This window comes from Vulpes lagopus, chromosome 2, assembly GCF_018345385.1.
Source record: "Vulpes lagopus strain Blue_001 chromosome 2, ASM1834538v1, whole genome shotgun sequence".
Taxonomy (NCBI): Eukaryota; Metazoa; Chordata; class Mammalia; order Carnivora; family Canidae; genus Vulpes; species Vulpes lagopus.
The window spans coordinates 155315306-155331481 of NC_054825.1; the positions used below are offsets into that span (position 1 = coordinate 155315306).

The 16176-nt window shown below is 62.5% G+C and overlaps 1 protein-coding gene across 2 annotated transcripts in view; it reads right to left on the minus strand.

Annotated features, from left to right (window-relative positions):
* Positions 1-15996, minus strand: part of PHF2 (PHD finger protein 2) — a 66682-nt gene extending 50686 nt beyond the window's left edge. The window contains exon 1 of one of the 2 annotated variants that reach the window (XM_041743139.1): positions 15770-15996. In XM_041743139.1, the coding sequence (XP_041599073.1) occupies positions 15770-15867 (98 nt within the window). In that variant the 5' untranslated portion in view covers positions 15868-15996. Of the gene's footprint in view, positions 1-14401; positions 15014-15769 lie in introns of those variants that run through there. The other variant, XM_041743138.1, reaches the window with a different exon arrangement.
* Between the last annotated feature and the right edge of the window lie 180 nt (positions 15997-16176).

The window sequence follows — 16176 nt, forward strand, 5'->3', positions numbered from 1 at the left end:
AAACAGGATCCCTCTATTCGCCTGCTGGCCCGGCCGACGTCCAGGACACCAATAGCACCTGGTGTGCCAGGCAGGCTGCTGGGGACTTAGGTCGCCACCCCCGCTGCGGAAGACAGCTCAGCAGCTTCTCACAAGACCAAACATGCCAGGGGTGCCTGGGGGGCTCGATTGGTGAGGCCTCTGCCTTCGGCTCAGGTCGTGACCCCAGGGTCCTAAGATCGAACCCCACATCGGGCTCCCTACTCAGAAGGGGGGGTCTGCTTCTCCCTCTGCCCCACCCCCCCTCATGCTCACTTGCTCTTGCTCTCTCAACTAAATAAAATCATTAAAAAAAAAAAAAAAAAAAGCTAAACACGCTCTTGCCATTTGATCACCAGGCAAACCCTAGGTGTTGACCCGAACCGGCTAAAAATTTAACTGCACACAAAATCCCGCACTTGGGTGTTTATGCAGCTTTATTCGTAATTGCCGACACTCAGAAGCATCGGAAACATCCTTCCATGGGTGCCGGACACATCAGCCGGGGTCCGTGAGCCCAGGGAGGGTGACTCGGCAGCGAAGGAGATGCGCCGCCAGCTGTGAGAAGCCACAGGGGCGCCTCGCCGAGGGGGGTGGCCAGCCTGCAAAGGCAGCATGGGCCCAGCCATACGGCCTTCCGGGACAAAGGACTATGGAGCCCGTGGGGCTGGGGACAGGGAGGGACAGAGAGGTGGGACACACAGGGTTTCTAGGCCATGCGCCTACTCTGTGTCACATCACTGCATGTTTTCAAGGTGCACGGGGTCACAACACCCACGTGAAGCCCCAGGGCGACCATGGGCATCAGTCACCAACAATGGAGCGTCAGTCCTGGCTGGGCAGCTCGGACGGACAGCCGCACCCCCGCAAGGTGTCCACAACAGGCCGCGGGCAGGCCAGGGTCCATGGGGACCCTCTGCGCTGTGCTCCCCGTCTTCCTGGAATCCAAAACCACTCTACAAATAAAGTCTATTTTCTCCATCAGACAGGAAACCTGCACAGGTGTCTGAGAGCCATGAGGGTTCCTGGCTGGACCAGTGCTGCCCCGACAGGAACCCTGAACGACAGGAACCCCGATAAAGCCTGTGGCAACAGCATCAGCACAGACACCGCCGCAGGCAGGTACTCTGGAGCAGGACACGCCACACCCACCGCCTGCGGGAGGCTTACCGCCGCTCAGCAGCACGACCTCACGGCCGCCCACCCGGGGTTCCTGACACCACGGGTGGAGCCAGGGCTCCGGGCCCTCAGCCGCCCACCATACCGCTTGGTCTGATCCCCAGACCACCCCTGCCTTCTCCCACCTCGGGGGTCAGCTCATCTCGAGTCCTCCCCCTGGGGCTCCAAGCACCTCCGCGTTTGTTCCCCGGGTCAGGGCTGGGGAGTCCCTCCAATCAGTAGAAATGTCCCCTTGGCCAGCGGGTATCCAGGTGGACCGTGGGCAGCCAGGCCACATCCTGGGATCCTGCGCATGCCGACCGGCCCACCCTGAACCCAGCCATGTGTCGCTCGGGTGACTCATGCTGGGCTCAAAGTTGGGGCCCTGAGCCAGGCCCACACGCAGGCAGGGAGGCCCAGGCCAGTCCCCCAGAGGCCAGCCGAGGGCGGGGAAGGCTTCCTTCTCCATGCAGGTAAGGGCAGGTGGACAAAGGTGCAGGGTCTGACACAGGACAGGCCAGTGGGACTCGGGGTGCACCCAGCATGCCCCAAACCAGGCGGTGGATTATGGGGGATCCGGGGCCCTGCAGGTGCAGCTCTGGCCACCGGTGCAGTCCCCAGAAGCTCAGGTGAGGGCTGGCCTGGGAAAGCCCAAGTGACAGCCCATGACCTCTGCTGGGAAGCAGGAAGAATCCAGGTACAGCAGCATTCTGGGGGCTGGGGGTCAGGACAGACTATGTCCACTGTGAACGCCCTGTGCTCGGCAGCTGGAAATGCCCAGCCCCGCTAGGGGCCACCTGTCCCTCCCCTTGGCTGGCCAGCCAAGCGCTGACAGGTCCTGGGGGGCAGGTGGGTGGAGCTGGACGGTGCCTGTCTGTGTCCTGGGGCCCAGGGCACCAGCACAGCACCAGCGCCACTGCCAGCCTAGCCGCCTCCAGCCCAGGGGCCTCCACGTCCATGCCTCAGCTCCCCTCCCCATCCTTGCCCCAAACAGTCCGGGTCACACGGGGGTCCCTCCCTGATGATGCAGCCCAGGATCTGGGGCAACCGGAAGCTCTGTCTTCCCAAGACCCCGGGGTCTCCCAGCGCCCCGACAGCCCCTGGGGGCAACATCGCAGGCCAAGAACCACACACGAGTCTCAGACCCGGACCCTCTGCTCAGACTCGGCCCCAGCATGATGTCCAAAGGCAGCCTGCCTGGGACATGCAGGCCATGAAGGCCACAGGAACAGGACGTGACGGCCACCTGGGGGAGCGTCCTCACGGTCCGCAGCTTCTGCCCCCGGAAGGCCTTGTCCAGCAGGCACCGAAGCCGGGTGGTGGCACAGGCCCAGACCCAGGCCCAGGCCAGGGCGGCGCTGGCTGGGGAGGGCCACAGGCAGGAGGCCACCAGCCATCCTAAGGGGACGGGGAAGTGACATCAAGAGGCAGGTGCGCCCTGACCCATGCCCCCAGCTCAAATTTCCAAACTCAGGAGCTGACCAGGGAAAGCAGCGCCCCTGTCCTGTCCCAGCAGAGGCTCCTGAGAACAGAAAGTCCTTTCAAATTTCAAATGACTTCAGGGGGGCGGGGGGTGAGTTCAAAAGCATGACGGTGCTCACGGGCACTAACACAGCACGAGACATGGTCACACAATCTGCAGAACACTGAACTTCTGGAAACGAATCTGAAACTCTGGGAACACTTTAAGCAACAAATCAGACACATTTGCTAGATGCTGTGGTTCAGGAGAAGGCAGACTTACAGGGCCTCGGCCACCCCCGTCCCGGGCGCCTGCGGGTCCTAGCTGGGGACTGGTGGGGCCGTGTCCCTCCTAAAGCGTACTGGGACCCCAGTCCCTCCCACACACCCACCCACCCCGTGTGCTGGGTTCCCAGCTCAGAGTCCCTACGGGTCCTCTTAGGGCCACGCAGACCCTCCTGCCAGCACATGGCACCCAAACACCGAACTCAGCCTCCGTACTTGGCTCCTTTCTCCTTTACCAAACCAGCAAGCACAGTGGAAGAACCAGGGGATCTGCCGTGTGTGCAGAGGGTGGATCCCCACCAGCCCAGGAGACAGGAGCTGCTCTCGGTGGTCTAGGGTGCCAGCACTCTGACAGCAGACACACCACTCCCCTTACTGTCACTGCCACCGCTTCCGCCCCAGCACCACACTCCTCGCCCACCACCACCCAGTTCCAAGGGCACAGGTGCAAACTCACAGCAAGGTAAGGGGGCACAGGGTGAGGCCAAGAGGACAGCACCGGGTGCCACTTCTCAGGGAAATGTGCTCCTGGGTCATCTCCCAGTGACCACATGTCCTTTGCATGGGGACCACTGCCCTGGGCCATCTCCTGTGCTCCTGGCAGCCATGCTGCCTCAACACCCCCTGTGGCAGCATCCGGAAGGGTCACCTGGGCCAGCAACTGAGAGACAGGCCTGGCACCTGAGCACCACGCACACCACGAGGTGGCCAAGTACGAGCCGGCCTCCGGGGCCCTGTGCTGGACGGTGCGAGGCGGCCTGGGGTCCTGGGCCTTTTGACGGCCAGGAGGAGCCAAGCCCAGCAGGGCACCGCGCCACAGGGGGCTTGGCAGCAGTCATTATGGGGGTGGGGAGCACTCCATCACCCCCCGGGAGCCCCATGGGCACCCTGTGTCCCTTCCACGGCCTTTCTGGAGGGCTGAGAGCCACGTCTGGGAGAAGAAGTCGGCAGAGTCCCTGCAACCACAGCTCTCACATGCACTGGGTGTCCTGCCCATCCCACCACAGCCTGGTCCTCACCATCAGAGAAGCAGGCTCCCCAGCATGTGGTACCCCAGGTGGGTCAGGCTCTCCCCTCCTGGGGGCATCAGGACTTCTGGGCCCCAGGTGGTGGTCAGCAGCCGGTCTGCTGAGCCCCTCAGGGCATCTGGAGGAGGAGGGCACCAGGCCAGGTGCCCTCCAGTGGGGGGTACCCTCAAGCCCATCAGGCAGCCCAACTCCACAAACCCTGTGAGCTGTGAGGCCACAGGGGCAGGGCCTCTGCACAGGGACCATCCTACTCCCCACCTGTCCTCCTCTGGATCATAAAGTAACATGCGGTCATGGACACAAGTCGGGGGCACAGGCTAGTCCACGAGCCGCAGAAGAAAACGCTCAACCCTGTGGACGTGGGCTTGCTTCCTCCAGGTGTTCGGTGCTCAGTTAGGGATGCACACCAGCTCTGATGCGCTCGGGCCCCAGAGCCCAGGTCCCCAGCCCGTGGCCTGCCAGCCTGCCGGTCTGGGGTCTTCACATATTACCTCCCAGTTCAAACCCTCTGCCTCTGAGACCTGCTCCCGCGGATTTCAACAGGCGGTCCACGTGGAGGACGCGGGCCCTTTAAGAATTAGACGCAAGTCTGGAGAGTCTACTCCAGCAGTTTCCAGGGAAACCATCCCTGAGCAGCAGAGGGACGCCCCTGCCAGGAGCTCAGAAACCTCAACCCTGTAGCCCTGAAGCCCTCACCCATCCACAGCCAGGCTGCCAGACAGGTCGGTGGCCCGGGGCAAAACCAGTCCAGGTCATATTAACAGAAACAGAACTCCAAAGCAAGGGAGGGGAGGCCTAGCCCTCCGTCCCCGCAGACCCCGCTGGCAGTGCCCAGGAGGCCGCATTAGGTGGCCCCGGGTAGCCTGCCGCCTACAGGGAGTAGCCCCCCAGCGACAGGCAGCTGGGCCCCCGGGGCTGCTACACCCGAAGGAGCAGACACGGTGTGGCTGGAGGCCCTGTCCCGTTGCAATACCAGGTCCACTCTTTGCACTCATGTTTAACCGCACAGGATCATATGACGAGAAAAGCACAGACAGGACATGAAAACCTGGTGGCCAGGACTGTGGGGGGGTGGCGCACCACCGCAGCCGGGAGCTTGGGGGAGGACATGCTGAGCATCAGTGTCCGACCTGCACTTAGGGGACCCCGGCTGCGCACCGGGTGGTCCTGAGGGTGAGGACACAGGCAGAGCATGGCCCCCACAGCGCAAGGACCCGCCCCGGCACAACAGGGACAGCAGCAGGACACACGGGCAGGGCACACGAGCAGTGCACATGCCTGGTGGGGGACATCCACCACGGGCAGTGCAACTGGGAAGGCTCCGGAAGGCCCCACAGGGTGCTCTGGCCCTCCAGGGTGCTCTGGCCCACGATGCTGACAGGGCAGCCCCAGGGGCCATGGCGGTCCCAGCAAGACACCTCCTCTAGGACCCAGTAGTACTCACATGGGAGGTGCTACGTGGTCCCCAGGGACGGATCCTCTGGCCCACAGGACTCGAACCCAAAGCCCCTGAACCCAGAGCATCAACAGGGAAGCACGGGCAAGGAGGCAGGGTCTTGGCGCTGCCTCCCCTGCCCCTCGTGCCTCGGGACCTCCCCCCGGGGAAGGCTGCTGACACTGACTCCTGACCCTGCTTCCAAAGGGGCCTCTGGGAGCTGTGGAGGGGGCCTGGGTTGCAGAGGGGGCCCAGAGTCACAGAGAGAGCCTCCGGGGGCCACAGAGCAGGAAGCGCAGGGCCAGGAGCCGGCGCTTGTCAAGTCTGTCTCAGGTCTGTTCTCTCCACCTCCTGGGAAAGCACATGGCCGCTATGAAAAACCCTGGGGGCAGGGACGTGGGCCCTGGGGACATGGGCCCCAGGGTGGCTGCTGCAGACCCACATGACAGCAGGAGAACATGGGACGCGACTGCTCGAGGATATGACAACTGCACCCTCCGCCCTGGAGGGACACACATGGATGTGTCACCTAGGACACCAACCTGAGCAGGACACAAAGGCCCAGGGAGTTGGGGGACCTGCACAACCCACTGCCCCTCTGACGGCCCACAACGCCTTTGGACCCGCACCTTCCCGTCACCAACGTACCCGTCAGGCACAGGTGTATGAGGGCAGGTCACCTAAAGGCCAGGACTGTCCCTGAACGAAACCGGGGGAGCCCAAGGTGACACACAAGCTGAACGTCACGCAGGAGGTTGGCAGACAGGATGCGGAGGGGACACAGAGGGGACATGGAGGGAATGTGCAGGGGACACGGAGGGGACGCTGGCCAGGTGGTGCAGCAGAACCAATGTCCTGACCCCGCAGCATGCCCAGGCTCCTGTGGCCGGAGGGGCGGAGGGTGGCATGCAAGCTGAGCAAACACAAGTATGTTTAGCTCTCAGGAAGTTGGAACGGGGCTGGTTCCTGGGAGAAGTCAAGCTTTCCAGGACACACTCTCAGTTTTAAAATGCCACCTGCTCGTGCTGCATTTACAAATCCAGCCCAGCCACCGGCCACCATCTCTAGGTGAATAGAGGCAGGTGTTCTTCATCCCAGGAAATGTCAGCCGCTCTGATTCCCACCTGTCCCCGGGACGCCCCAGGCCTGCAGGCTGCCCCCTGCCCCGTGTCCCATCTGGGGTCAGTTTCATGTATTCCTGAGTCCTTTCCCTGCCTGGCCCCAGCTCCAGGCCTTCACACACACATGAGGGGAGACCATGGGGCGCCAGGTGACCAGTGTGGAGGAGTGCATGGCTATGGGGAGGATGGAGAACGTGTGCTGGGAGCAGCAGGGGACACGGGTGGGCAGAGCCAGCCCCCGCTCCTGGTCCCTCCCTCACCCCAGCCCAGAGGTGCCCCTGAGTGAACCCTGCCTGACATGGTGACACTGCCCTCTGGGCCCCACAGAAATGTCACAGTCTGGGGACTGGATTCGGGGGGGGGGGGTGCCTGGTGCCCGAAGTCAGGCCCAGGGCACCTACTGTCCTTGGTGGGAGCCAGGTGAGGGGCCCCGAGCCCTAGTCCCGCACCTGACCACAGGTGCTCACCCCTGCCTCGGCCTGAAACATGCGTGCCTGACCTGCCCACCAGCGTGCAGCACCCAGTAGGCAGGGCCCCACACACAGCGTCCACATGGACCACCCAAGAGTCCTCACCTTGCGAACCCACCACCAGACCCAGGGGCGGCTAGGGCTCCACCTCCAGGGCGCAGATGGAGGCGAGGGTAGTGGCGGGGCAGGAGCAGGGGCAGGTACACTCTGACCTCACCAGGCCCTCCACCAGGGCCAGGCTGTCAGCCTTCCACCCAGCTTCCATCAACCATCCCCCTGGCCCCCACCAAGGCTCCTTCTACCCTCCCTCCCTCCCCCCTCCCCTCCTTCCCACCCCCCTGCACTCTCCAGGTTCCCCCACCCCCCACCCCTGCAGCACCAGCACAGAACCTGGTTAATCAAACCTCTGCTAGGGAACGTAAGGCTGTCCTGATCCTACTGAGCCGGGGATAAAATGGGAACTCGCGGCCCTGGCCCACACCCCAGGGCGCCTCCCCACCGTCGCCCCCCCTCCTGCACATGGTGCTCTGGGTGGCCCCTGGCCAGCACCCACCATCTTAGCACCAGGGTAGAGGGGAGCTGGGCAGCGGATAACCTGACGCCACCTCATGTGGCAGGCGGGAAGCCACCCCAAGGGCTATTGCCACCGGTGTCTGAGCCCCAGGGACCCGGGACTGCCTGCAGCACAAGCCAGTGTGGCTCTCGGGTCAGGGCGGACAGGGGCCCCGAGTGGCCCGGGCGCTGCAGAACAGGGACCGCAGCCAGGGGGTGCCCGGGGCTCCGTGCACACAAGTGGCAGGAAACGCCCTCACCACCCGGTATCCCTGCTATCACCACCTCAGTCCAAAGCAGCTGGGGGACAGCACAGGGTGCCAGATGTTCGGGACTCCCCATGCCCAGGGCAACAACCCTGGACCTTCTGCTAACTCAACAGAGGGCTCCAATGCGTCCCGCCTGCTCGATCCCCAGGGGTCTGCGGCGCTCAGGAAGCCCCCGCGCCTCCCCAGCCCTGTGCTCCCAGGAGGCAGACGACGACGTCAGGTCACTGTTTCTGGATTTTTCCAGGATGCCAAGTGTCACATGGCAGGGAGATGGGGCCCGAACCCCCAAATCCGTATCCCCTCTGTGGCTGAGGGCAGGTCAGCTGGGAGGATGGTGAGCGGGGCCAGCTGGGAAAGCCCTGCATCTCCAAGGGATGTGCAAGGATTCCCTGGAAGCACCATCCCAGGCCTCCCGCTCACCCACACTGCCCTGATGGGGTGTCCTGGGGGAAGCCAAGTGACAGTCAAAGCAGCCAACCTTCAAGGGGAGCTGTGAGCGTGTGCGTTCTGTCATGGGACGAGGTACACTCTGGCCTGGGACCACTAGCCCGCGCGGGTAGGGGGATCCAAGCTGCATACCCGACCCCAGGGCCCTCCCAGGGCACCATCCATGCTCAGTGTCCATAATCTGGCAGCCACAGGAGGAAGGAGAGCCACCTGTATCTCTGTGTGAGGCAAAAAACAGGACCCAGTCCCCATGCACATGGCCAGAGACAAGGCCAAACTTCCTGGGGACACTGGACTGCCTGGCAGGAACTCATGGTTCAGTCGACAGCCCAGGCTACCATCCCTGGGGCAGGTTCTCTGTCCTCCTTGGGTGTCCTACACCCAAGCTCCAGGTTCAGGGGTCAGCCTGCCTTCTGGGGTCCTGGGCTGCACCCCCACCTTTGCTGTCCTGCCCACCAGTACTGTGGGAACCCCAAGAATGTCAGCAAGGCATTGGGCAGCATGGACCCAACAGTGGGCCTGACTCCCCACACCATAGCTTCCTTGGAAGGGAGGAGGCTGAAGGACGTAGAGACCCGTGTGACCCAACACCCACACACAAGTGTCTGGAAGACACCAGAATGTGACAGAGGCAAAGCCCAGCCGACACGGGCACCCCTCGCCCCCGCAAGCATGTGGACACAAGTGCCACCAAACGTGTAGACACCCCCGCACACGCCTGAACCCCTGCGTCATGCACACGCCTCGTGCTGGACATTCAATCACTAAAAGGTGGTTTCTTTAAACAGGGGTAAAAAAAAGTACCAGCAATGAATGACCCAAAAAGGAATTCTAGAAATGATCCCACTTACAACCGCAGCCAAAGGAGTAAACCATGCGGCGGTCTGCTTCATTAAGGCATGGTGGATTCAGAGAACACCATGAAGGAAACCAAAGACCTAAATCTGAATAAATGGAAAGACACCCCGAGCTCTAGGATCAGAACACAAAACCCGGTTCAGAGGTCAGAATGCCCCACAGTGAGCCATCTACAGGCGCAGCGTCTCCCCCGTCGGATCCCATCGGCCCTTTCTGAAGAATCAGAGGCCAATCCTAAAGTCCCACGGAATTGGAAGTTCCGAACAGCTGAAGCGGTATTCATAAAGAACGAAGCCGGAGGTCTCACACCTCCTGTTCAAGCCCGCTGGAGCTACAGTCAGCAGCAGTGTGACTGCTCCAGACCAGCGAATGGAATGGGGCCCAGACACAAGGACTCGTGTACGAGGCCAAATGGTTTCCAACAAGGCTCTCAAGACTTTCAACAGCAAAGGAGCAGCCTTGTGAACAACAGGTCCTGGGATGACTGGATGTCCACTTGCAAGTAAATGCAGGTGATCTCTACCCCAAATCATATAAAAATAACTACATCAAAAACCAAATAAGAGTTAAAATTCTAAAATTCTTAGTGGAAATCAAAGGGGCAAATATCTGTCACCTTGGATTAGACATTGATTCTTAGATACGACACCAAAAGCAGAGACAACAGAAGGAAAAAGATAAACCAAATATTGCCTAGTTTAAAACTTTTGTGCATCTATGGACGTTGCCCCATACGTGAGAAGACAATTCCTGGAAAGGGAAAATCGTGTATTTTTTAAGTGCCCAGAACATATAAAACACTCGAGCAATTCAACAATAAAAAATCAAATAACTCAATTTCAATATGGGCGAAGGATTTCAACAGACATTTTTCCCAAGGAGGCAAACAAAGGGACGACAAGCACATGAAGCCACGCTCACCATCATTAGCCATGAGGACAATGTCTATCGACACGATAGAGAGTCTACTCCATACTCACCTGGAGGCCTGGGATGTATAAAGTGGGAAATGCCAGGTGTCAGCAAAGACACAGAGGAATCCAATGGCTCCCACGCGGGTGGTGGGAACCCGGAATGGTGCAGCCTCATGGCCGAGAGCTGTGGCCGCCTTGACAGGTAAACACAGAATAACCGCAGGACACAGCAATGTCCCAAAGGAATGAAGGGAGGTCTTCCAACAAATATTTGCACACGAGTGTTCATGACGGCTCTATCAATGACGGCCTTGGTGGGAAGACCCAATGTCCATGGAGTGGGTAAACCACCCTGGTCTGCCCACTGCACGACGCCCGAGAAGCGTGGACAGGAGCCACCCTGATGGACTGACAGCCATGCTGGAGGGAGGAGCCACACACAGGTTCCACGTGGTAGGACTCCCTTCGTAGGAAACATCCAGAACACCGAAATCCCCCGAGTCATGGGAAACTCAAGGACAGCTGTCCAGGGATGGAGGAGCTGTTTAAAGGGTTCAGTTTTCTTCTAGGGTAATGAAAGCATTTGGAAACCAGACAGAGGCGGCAGTGCAAAATTCCCAGCACACAAGATGCAGTAAACCCCGCACTTTCAAACACTCAGCACCACGTGTGCATCTCACTCCCAATTAAAAATAAGCAGCAACCAAGACAAAAGTTTGGTTTCTGCACACAGGCCGCACATTTGGGGGCACAGCCATCCTCTGCTACAATCCCAGGTTTCCTCGCAGGAGACAGCGCTCACAGGGTGGTGGGCCCTCACCCATTGCTCATTCAGCAGCACCCAGCCACAGGGCTGAGGACCAAGTCGGAGGAGGAGGAGCAGGGCCCGAGGCACAGCCCTGAGCAGGCATGCGCAGGGCGCTGAGCACAGTGGGGTCGCAGGGGCACCCCCAGGGACTCCCCACCGCAAAGGTGCTTCCTTCTGAGCAGGTCTGGGAAACCACGGACACGGCTACAGTGGTCGGTGCCTACCATTTGCTCAGCCTCAAGCCAGACTAACATAAGCTGGGCGCGTGCGCCTGCTGGGCATGAAGACTCTCACTGTGGGGTGAGGGGACGAGGTAGCCGACCGGTAGGCCACTGTGGGACCCAACAAACAGGACTAAGCATGATGCCAGAGCCCCTCCAAAGGGCTGCAGCCACATCGGCCAGTCAGCAGCCTGCCAGGGGCTCTGCTTCCCCCCCAGGACCTCAGTGCAGGGTTTTCCTGGCACATCCCACTTCCTGGGACACTTACCCTCAATCCCCTCATTCTCTTGGGAGAAAGTCCTACCATGTGGCCAGGTGCCCTGAGCACAGAGGTGGGGGGGGAGGCATGGCCCATCGGAGAGGGTGCCCGGGGAAGGGGCCTTGCCTAACTTCAGGCCAGGCCTGAGCCTGAGCGACCCCGACAAACCCAAGCTGCAGGACGGAGGCCATATCACACATGCCTGCAGCCCACTACTTCCAATAAAAGCAACACCGTGGTGATGACAGTGAGCCCGACTCCAAGGACGGAGGAACGGGGCCTCCACTGTGCCCTCGAGATGCAGGCAGGACACTGCCCCCACCTCCTCAGAGCCACTTTGACTCACACACTGAGCACTCCTGGTCCCAAGATGACCGTCTCCCCAACTAACCCGTCACACTCACCTAGACTGCACGGCCTCCCAACACCCAGGAAACCCCAGCTCGAGGACGTAACTGCCACCTCCGGTGTGGAGGCCACAGCATGGAAGCTTGACCCTGGTGGGCCCTTTCCCTCCAGTGCACATGTTTCTCACTTCTCGGGGTGAACAGGGCCAGCCAGTGGGGGCCGAGGACTCCCAACAGGGCTCCGCCCTGAGAGGGATGGGTGGGTGGGATAAGGATGTGGAAGCACCCCTAAAGCCCACCAGTCCTGGGATGGTGAGCCCAGAGCAGGGACCCCTCGCGAGGAGGAGCCCAGCTGCACACATGGACAAGCGGAAATCAGAGTTGCATGCAGATCACACCCGGCCTGCCCACCCCTCTCACCTGGCCTGGCTGCTGGGCGCACCCGTGTCCCCCCACATCTCCACGACGGCCAGAGGAACCCTATCAGGTCGCCCCTCCACTCCTGGGTCAGGGGCCCCATGGGGCTCTCAGCCCTGGTCTGATGCGGCTTCCATGCCCCACAGGGCTCTCCCAGGCTGGCACCAAGCTCCTCACATCCAAGTCTGTCTCGGGTCGAAGAAACCCCACAAGAGGTGACGGATGTGCCTTGTGACCCTGGGAACCTCTGCAGCCAGCACCTCAACCCACGCACAACACGTGCCCAAAAACATCTACTGAGAGACGTCAAGGAAACTTGTCGCCCAAGGGCACGCACCACACCTCTGGCTTCTAAGCTCCTTAAAATTTTACTGCTGATGCCTCCAGAGCCCCTGGAACTGACGGCTGACAGGGACCGGGAAGCCTCGGGATGTGTGGCACTCTAACACATTCATTCCCGTTTCCCACCAGGGTGGTGACAAGGCAAGATGCTGGTCACTCCCTGCAGCAGCCTCGATGCGGCTGCGACTGCAGCAGTGGTGGGGACACAGGCCCCAGGGGGCTCCGCAGCCCCAAACCTAGGAGGCAAGTCCCCGAGCCCACAGGGCGCCACACTTCCTGCCAGACACACACGACAGTTCGGGAGGCAGCTGGCCACAATTCCCTGCCCCAGGTCGAGGCCAGCGTCCTGGGCCACGGTGCGGGCCGTGCAGGCAGTGCGGGGGTAGGCTGGCAGGACTGCAGGGTGCCCCGGACCCAGGAGATGGGGTGCCACCCACTCCTCCCTTCCAGCCCAGCCCAGCAGACAGGCTTCCTGCAGAGGCCAACGTGCCCTGGGAACAGGCGGCACTGCGAGGACCGAGCTGCCCCAAAAACGTCCCTGCCTGGTGGGATGTAAAGCCTGGGCCCCTGTGAGTGTGGGTGACCACAGAGACCCTTCCCAGCCTTCCCCAAACACGGTACCCTGGAGGGACATGACAGATCACAGGTGGGACAAGTTAGAGCCTGCCGCCGTTTAACGGTTATGTTTATTTTTACAGTACCTCTCCTGCAAGTTACACTAATGTGCTATTTCAGGGAATGATACAAAATTTCCTTCTAAAAGAAATATTCAGGAGACTGAAATGCACCCTTGGTCCTGGAACAGAGGAGGAGCAGTCAGGGAAAGTCAAACCTGGCTAACAGCCTGCTGGGGCCTGCCCCATGCTTCTGCCTCAGTTTCTGTGCTTGTTGCACAGTCTGTCATGACACTACCTTTGGAGGAAGCAGGTTGACGGGTCTATGGACACGGAACCACTTTGGTAACTTTTTTAAGTCCAAAATTCTCAAAAATAAAAAGTTATAAAGTTTTCAAAAATGAATTGAGGCGCGCCTGGATGGCTCAGTCAGGAAAGCGTCCAACTCTGGATTTGGGCTCAGGTCGTGAGTTCAAGCCCTGAGTTGGGCTCTGCACTCACCATGGAGCCTGCTTAGTTTAGGTATCCCTGCACCCTCTCCTCTCAAAAAATAAAATAAAATAAAATAAATGAAATAAAATAAAATAAAATAAAATAAAATAAAATAAATAAAATAAAATGAGGAGAGCTGTTGAACCCCAAGTAAACAAGAGAACAGGGAGACATGGATCTGGAGAGTCTGGGGCAGCACAAGCAGCATATGGCACCCTCTCATCACAGAAGAGGGAGTCTGTGCAGGGGCAAGGAGGGAGGGTGCCCAGACCCACCCCTGGATCCTGTGAGCCCCATCTCGGCACCTGCCACAAGCCTCCAGGGAAAGCTATGTCAAGACTCATTTCTGAAAGGCCCTTGACCATGTGCCCAGGGCAGGAGAGGAGCACGGCCCCACAGACCCCAGGGCCACCCCATGTGGGGAGCAGTGACTCCAGGCTGATGAACTGACCTGTGCCTACACTGGATCAAATCAAAGCCCTCCCCTGAGAAATGAGGAGTAAGGAGATAAGGCTAAACGTACCCTGGCCAGTCCAGCAGATTCGCCAGCTCTCAGCCCCTCTGCCCGGTCTGCCCCCCCACTGCTGGGTTCCCCCCCAACCCCTCACCCCCAGTCTCAAAGTCTAGTTCAGACCTGGCCTGCCTTCCCAACCTGGCAGAGAGCGCTCCTCGCAGCGCAAGGTGTTCCCAGGCCTTCCATGGGGCCTGGGCACCCAGGGAGCTCAGTAGGCCCTGGGAGAGGAGGGGGAGGAGGGGGAGGAAAGGAGGGGGAGGAGGTACAGGAGGGGGAGGAGGGGGAGGGCCCCCATAGGCCCGCAGCTCAGGGTCAGCTTCTCAGCGTCTGTGGAACTGAGTAGCCCTGAAGGATCAGGTGGCAGCTCTCACCCTTGGTCCAGCCATGAACTTGGAGGGGATGCCAGCTGGTGGGTGTGCGTGCAGGACCGTCCAGTCCTGGAGAGTCCAGAGGCAGCCCCCCCACACCTCTGTCTGCCCCGGGGTCTCTGCAGCCCTGGGAATCCACAGGCAGAAAGGCAGCCCCCGAGGCCCCCTGGGATTTCAGGAGGGGTCCCTGCCACAGGCATTGCGCTGCTCCTCTCCACCACCTGGTACTGACCAACCAGAGCAGGTCCTGTCACATCTGGCTGCCTGGCTCCCCAACCTGGGAACCAGGGGAGCTACCGGCCCCATCCACCCCTCAGGGGAGCGGGAGAGCCAGGGACTCGCGGACCACCCACCAGCACACACTCCTGGTCGCCCCAGCCCGGCTGGTGGAGCCCCAGAGGGCACGCGCCCTGGCCATCCCTGGCCACCCCTGGCAGGCCCTGGCCCCTGTCCTGTCCTGGCCCAAACACGTGAGAACCTGTTGGAGCAGTTTGGGCACCGTGAGCATCTCTTCTTCCTCCTCCCCACTTACTTCTGGGTGGGAAGGGGCCTCGCTCTGAGAACTAGGCCTGGGGCCAGGTCACAGCCAGGAGCCCAGGCCGGCCTGCGGCCCCCACCCCACGGTCCCCCCCCCCCCCCGCCCCCGAGAGCACAGGTCAAGATGACCCGGGCGCCCCCCAGCAGAGGGGGGAGCAGGAGAAGGGGCGGCCCAGCCCGGCACCCCCCACGGAGCCGTGCTGTCACCCACCCCGCGGGCCAAGGATTGGGGTGCGGGGGAACCCGCCCCCCCCGCGCGCGCAAACACACACACACACACACACACACACACGCGCGCGCGCGCGTCCCGGGCTCCGGGTCCGCGGCGGGGGGTGGGCGCGCCGGACCCCCCAGGGCCGCCCCCCCGCCGCGGCCGCCCCCCTGGCCGGGCCGCCGCTCGCGCCTCTCCGGGGCCCGCGCCCGCGCCGGGAAAGTTCCTGCAACTTCGCGGGGGAGGCGGCGGGCCGGGCCTGGGCCTGGAGCCGGCCTCCCCGCGGCCCCGCTGTCACCGCCGCCCGCGGCGCCCCAACTTCCCGGCGCGGCCCCCGGCCCGCTTTGTGCGCCGCGCGAGGGGCGCCCGCCCGGCCCCGGCCCCGGCCCCGGCCCCGGCCCCCGCCCCGGGCACAAAAGGGCGCGCGGCCGGCGGGCGGCGGGCGGCGGGCGGCGGGCGGCGGGGGCCTGCGGCCGGCGGGCAGGGGCGGGCAGCGGCGGGCGGGCGGGCGGGCGCGCACCGGGGCCCGGGCGGCGGGGGCGGCGGGGGCGCGGGGGCGCGGGGGCGCGGGGGCGCGGGGAGGGGGCGGCGGGGCCGGGGCCGGCGGCGGGCCGCGCGCTCACCTGCCGTGGAACCAGTCTTTGCAGGCGTCGCACTCGATCATGAAGCGGGTAACGTCGTAGGGCAGCCGGCACACGCAGTACACGGGCACCGTCGCCATGTTCGCGCCGCCCGCCCGCCCTCGGCCCGCGCTGCGCTCCGGGTCGGGCCGGGCGGGCCGGGCGGGCCGGGCGGGGGGCCGGCGGCCGGGCCGGGCCGGGCCGGGGCCGGGACGGGGCCGGGGGCGCACGACAGCCCGCGCGCACCCGGCCGGCGCGTCCACACAAAGCGGGGCGCGCGGAGCAGGGCCGCGCCGGGAGCCGCCCGCCGGCCCCGGGGCGCAGGGCGCGAGTGTGCGCGGGGCCGGGCCGCGCGCGGGACACAAAAGGGAATGGACGCGCGGGGGCGGCGGGCGGGGAGCCGCGGCCCC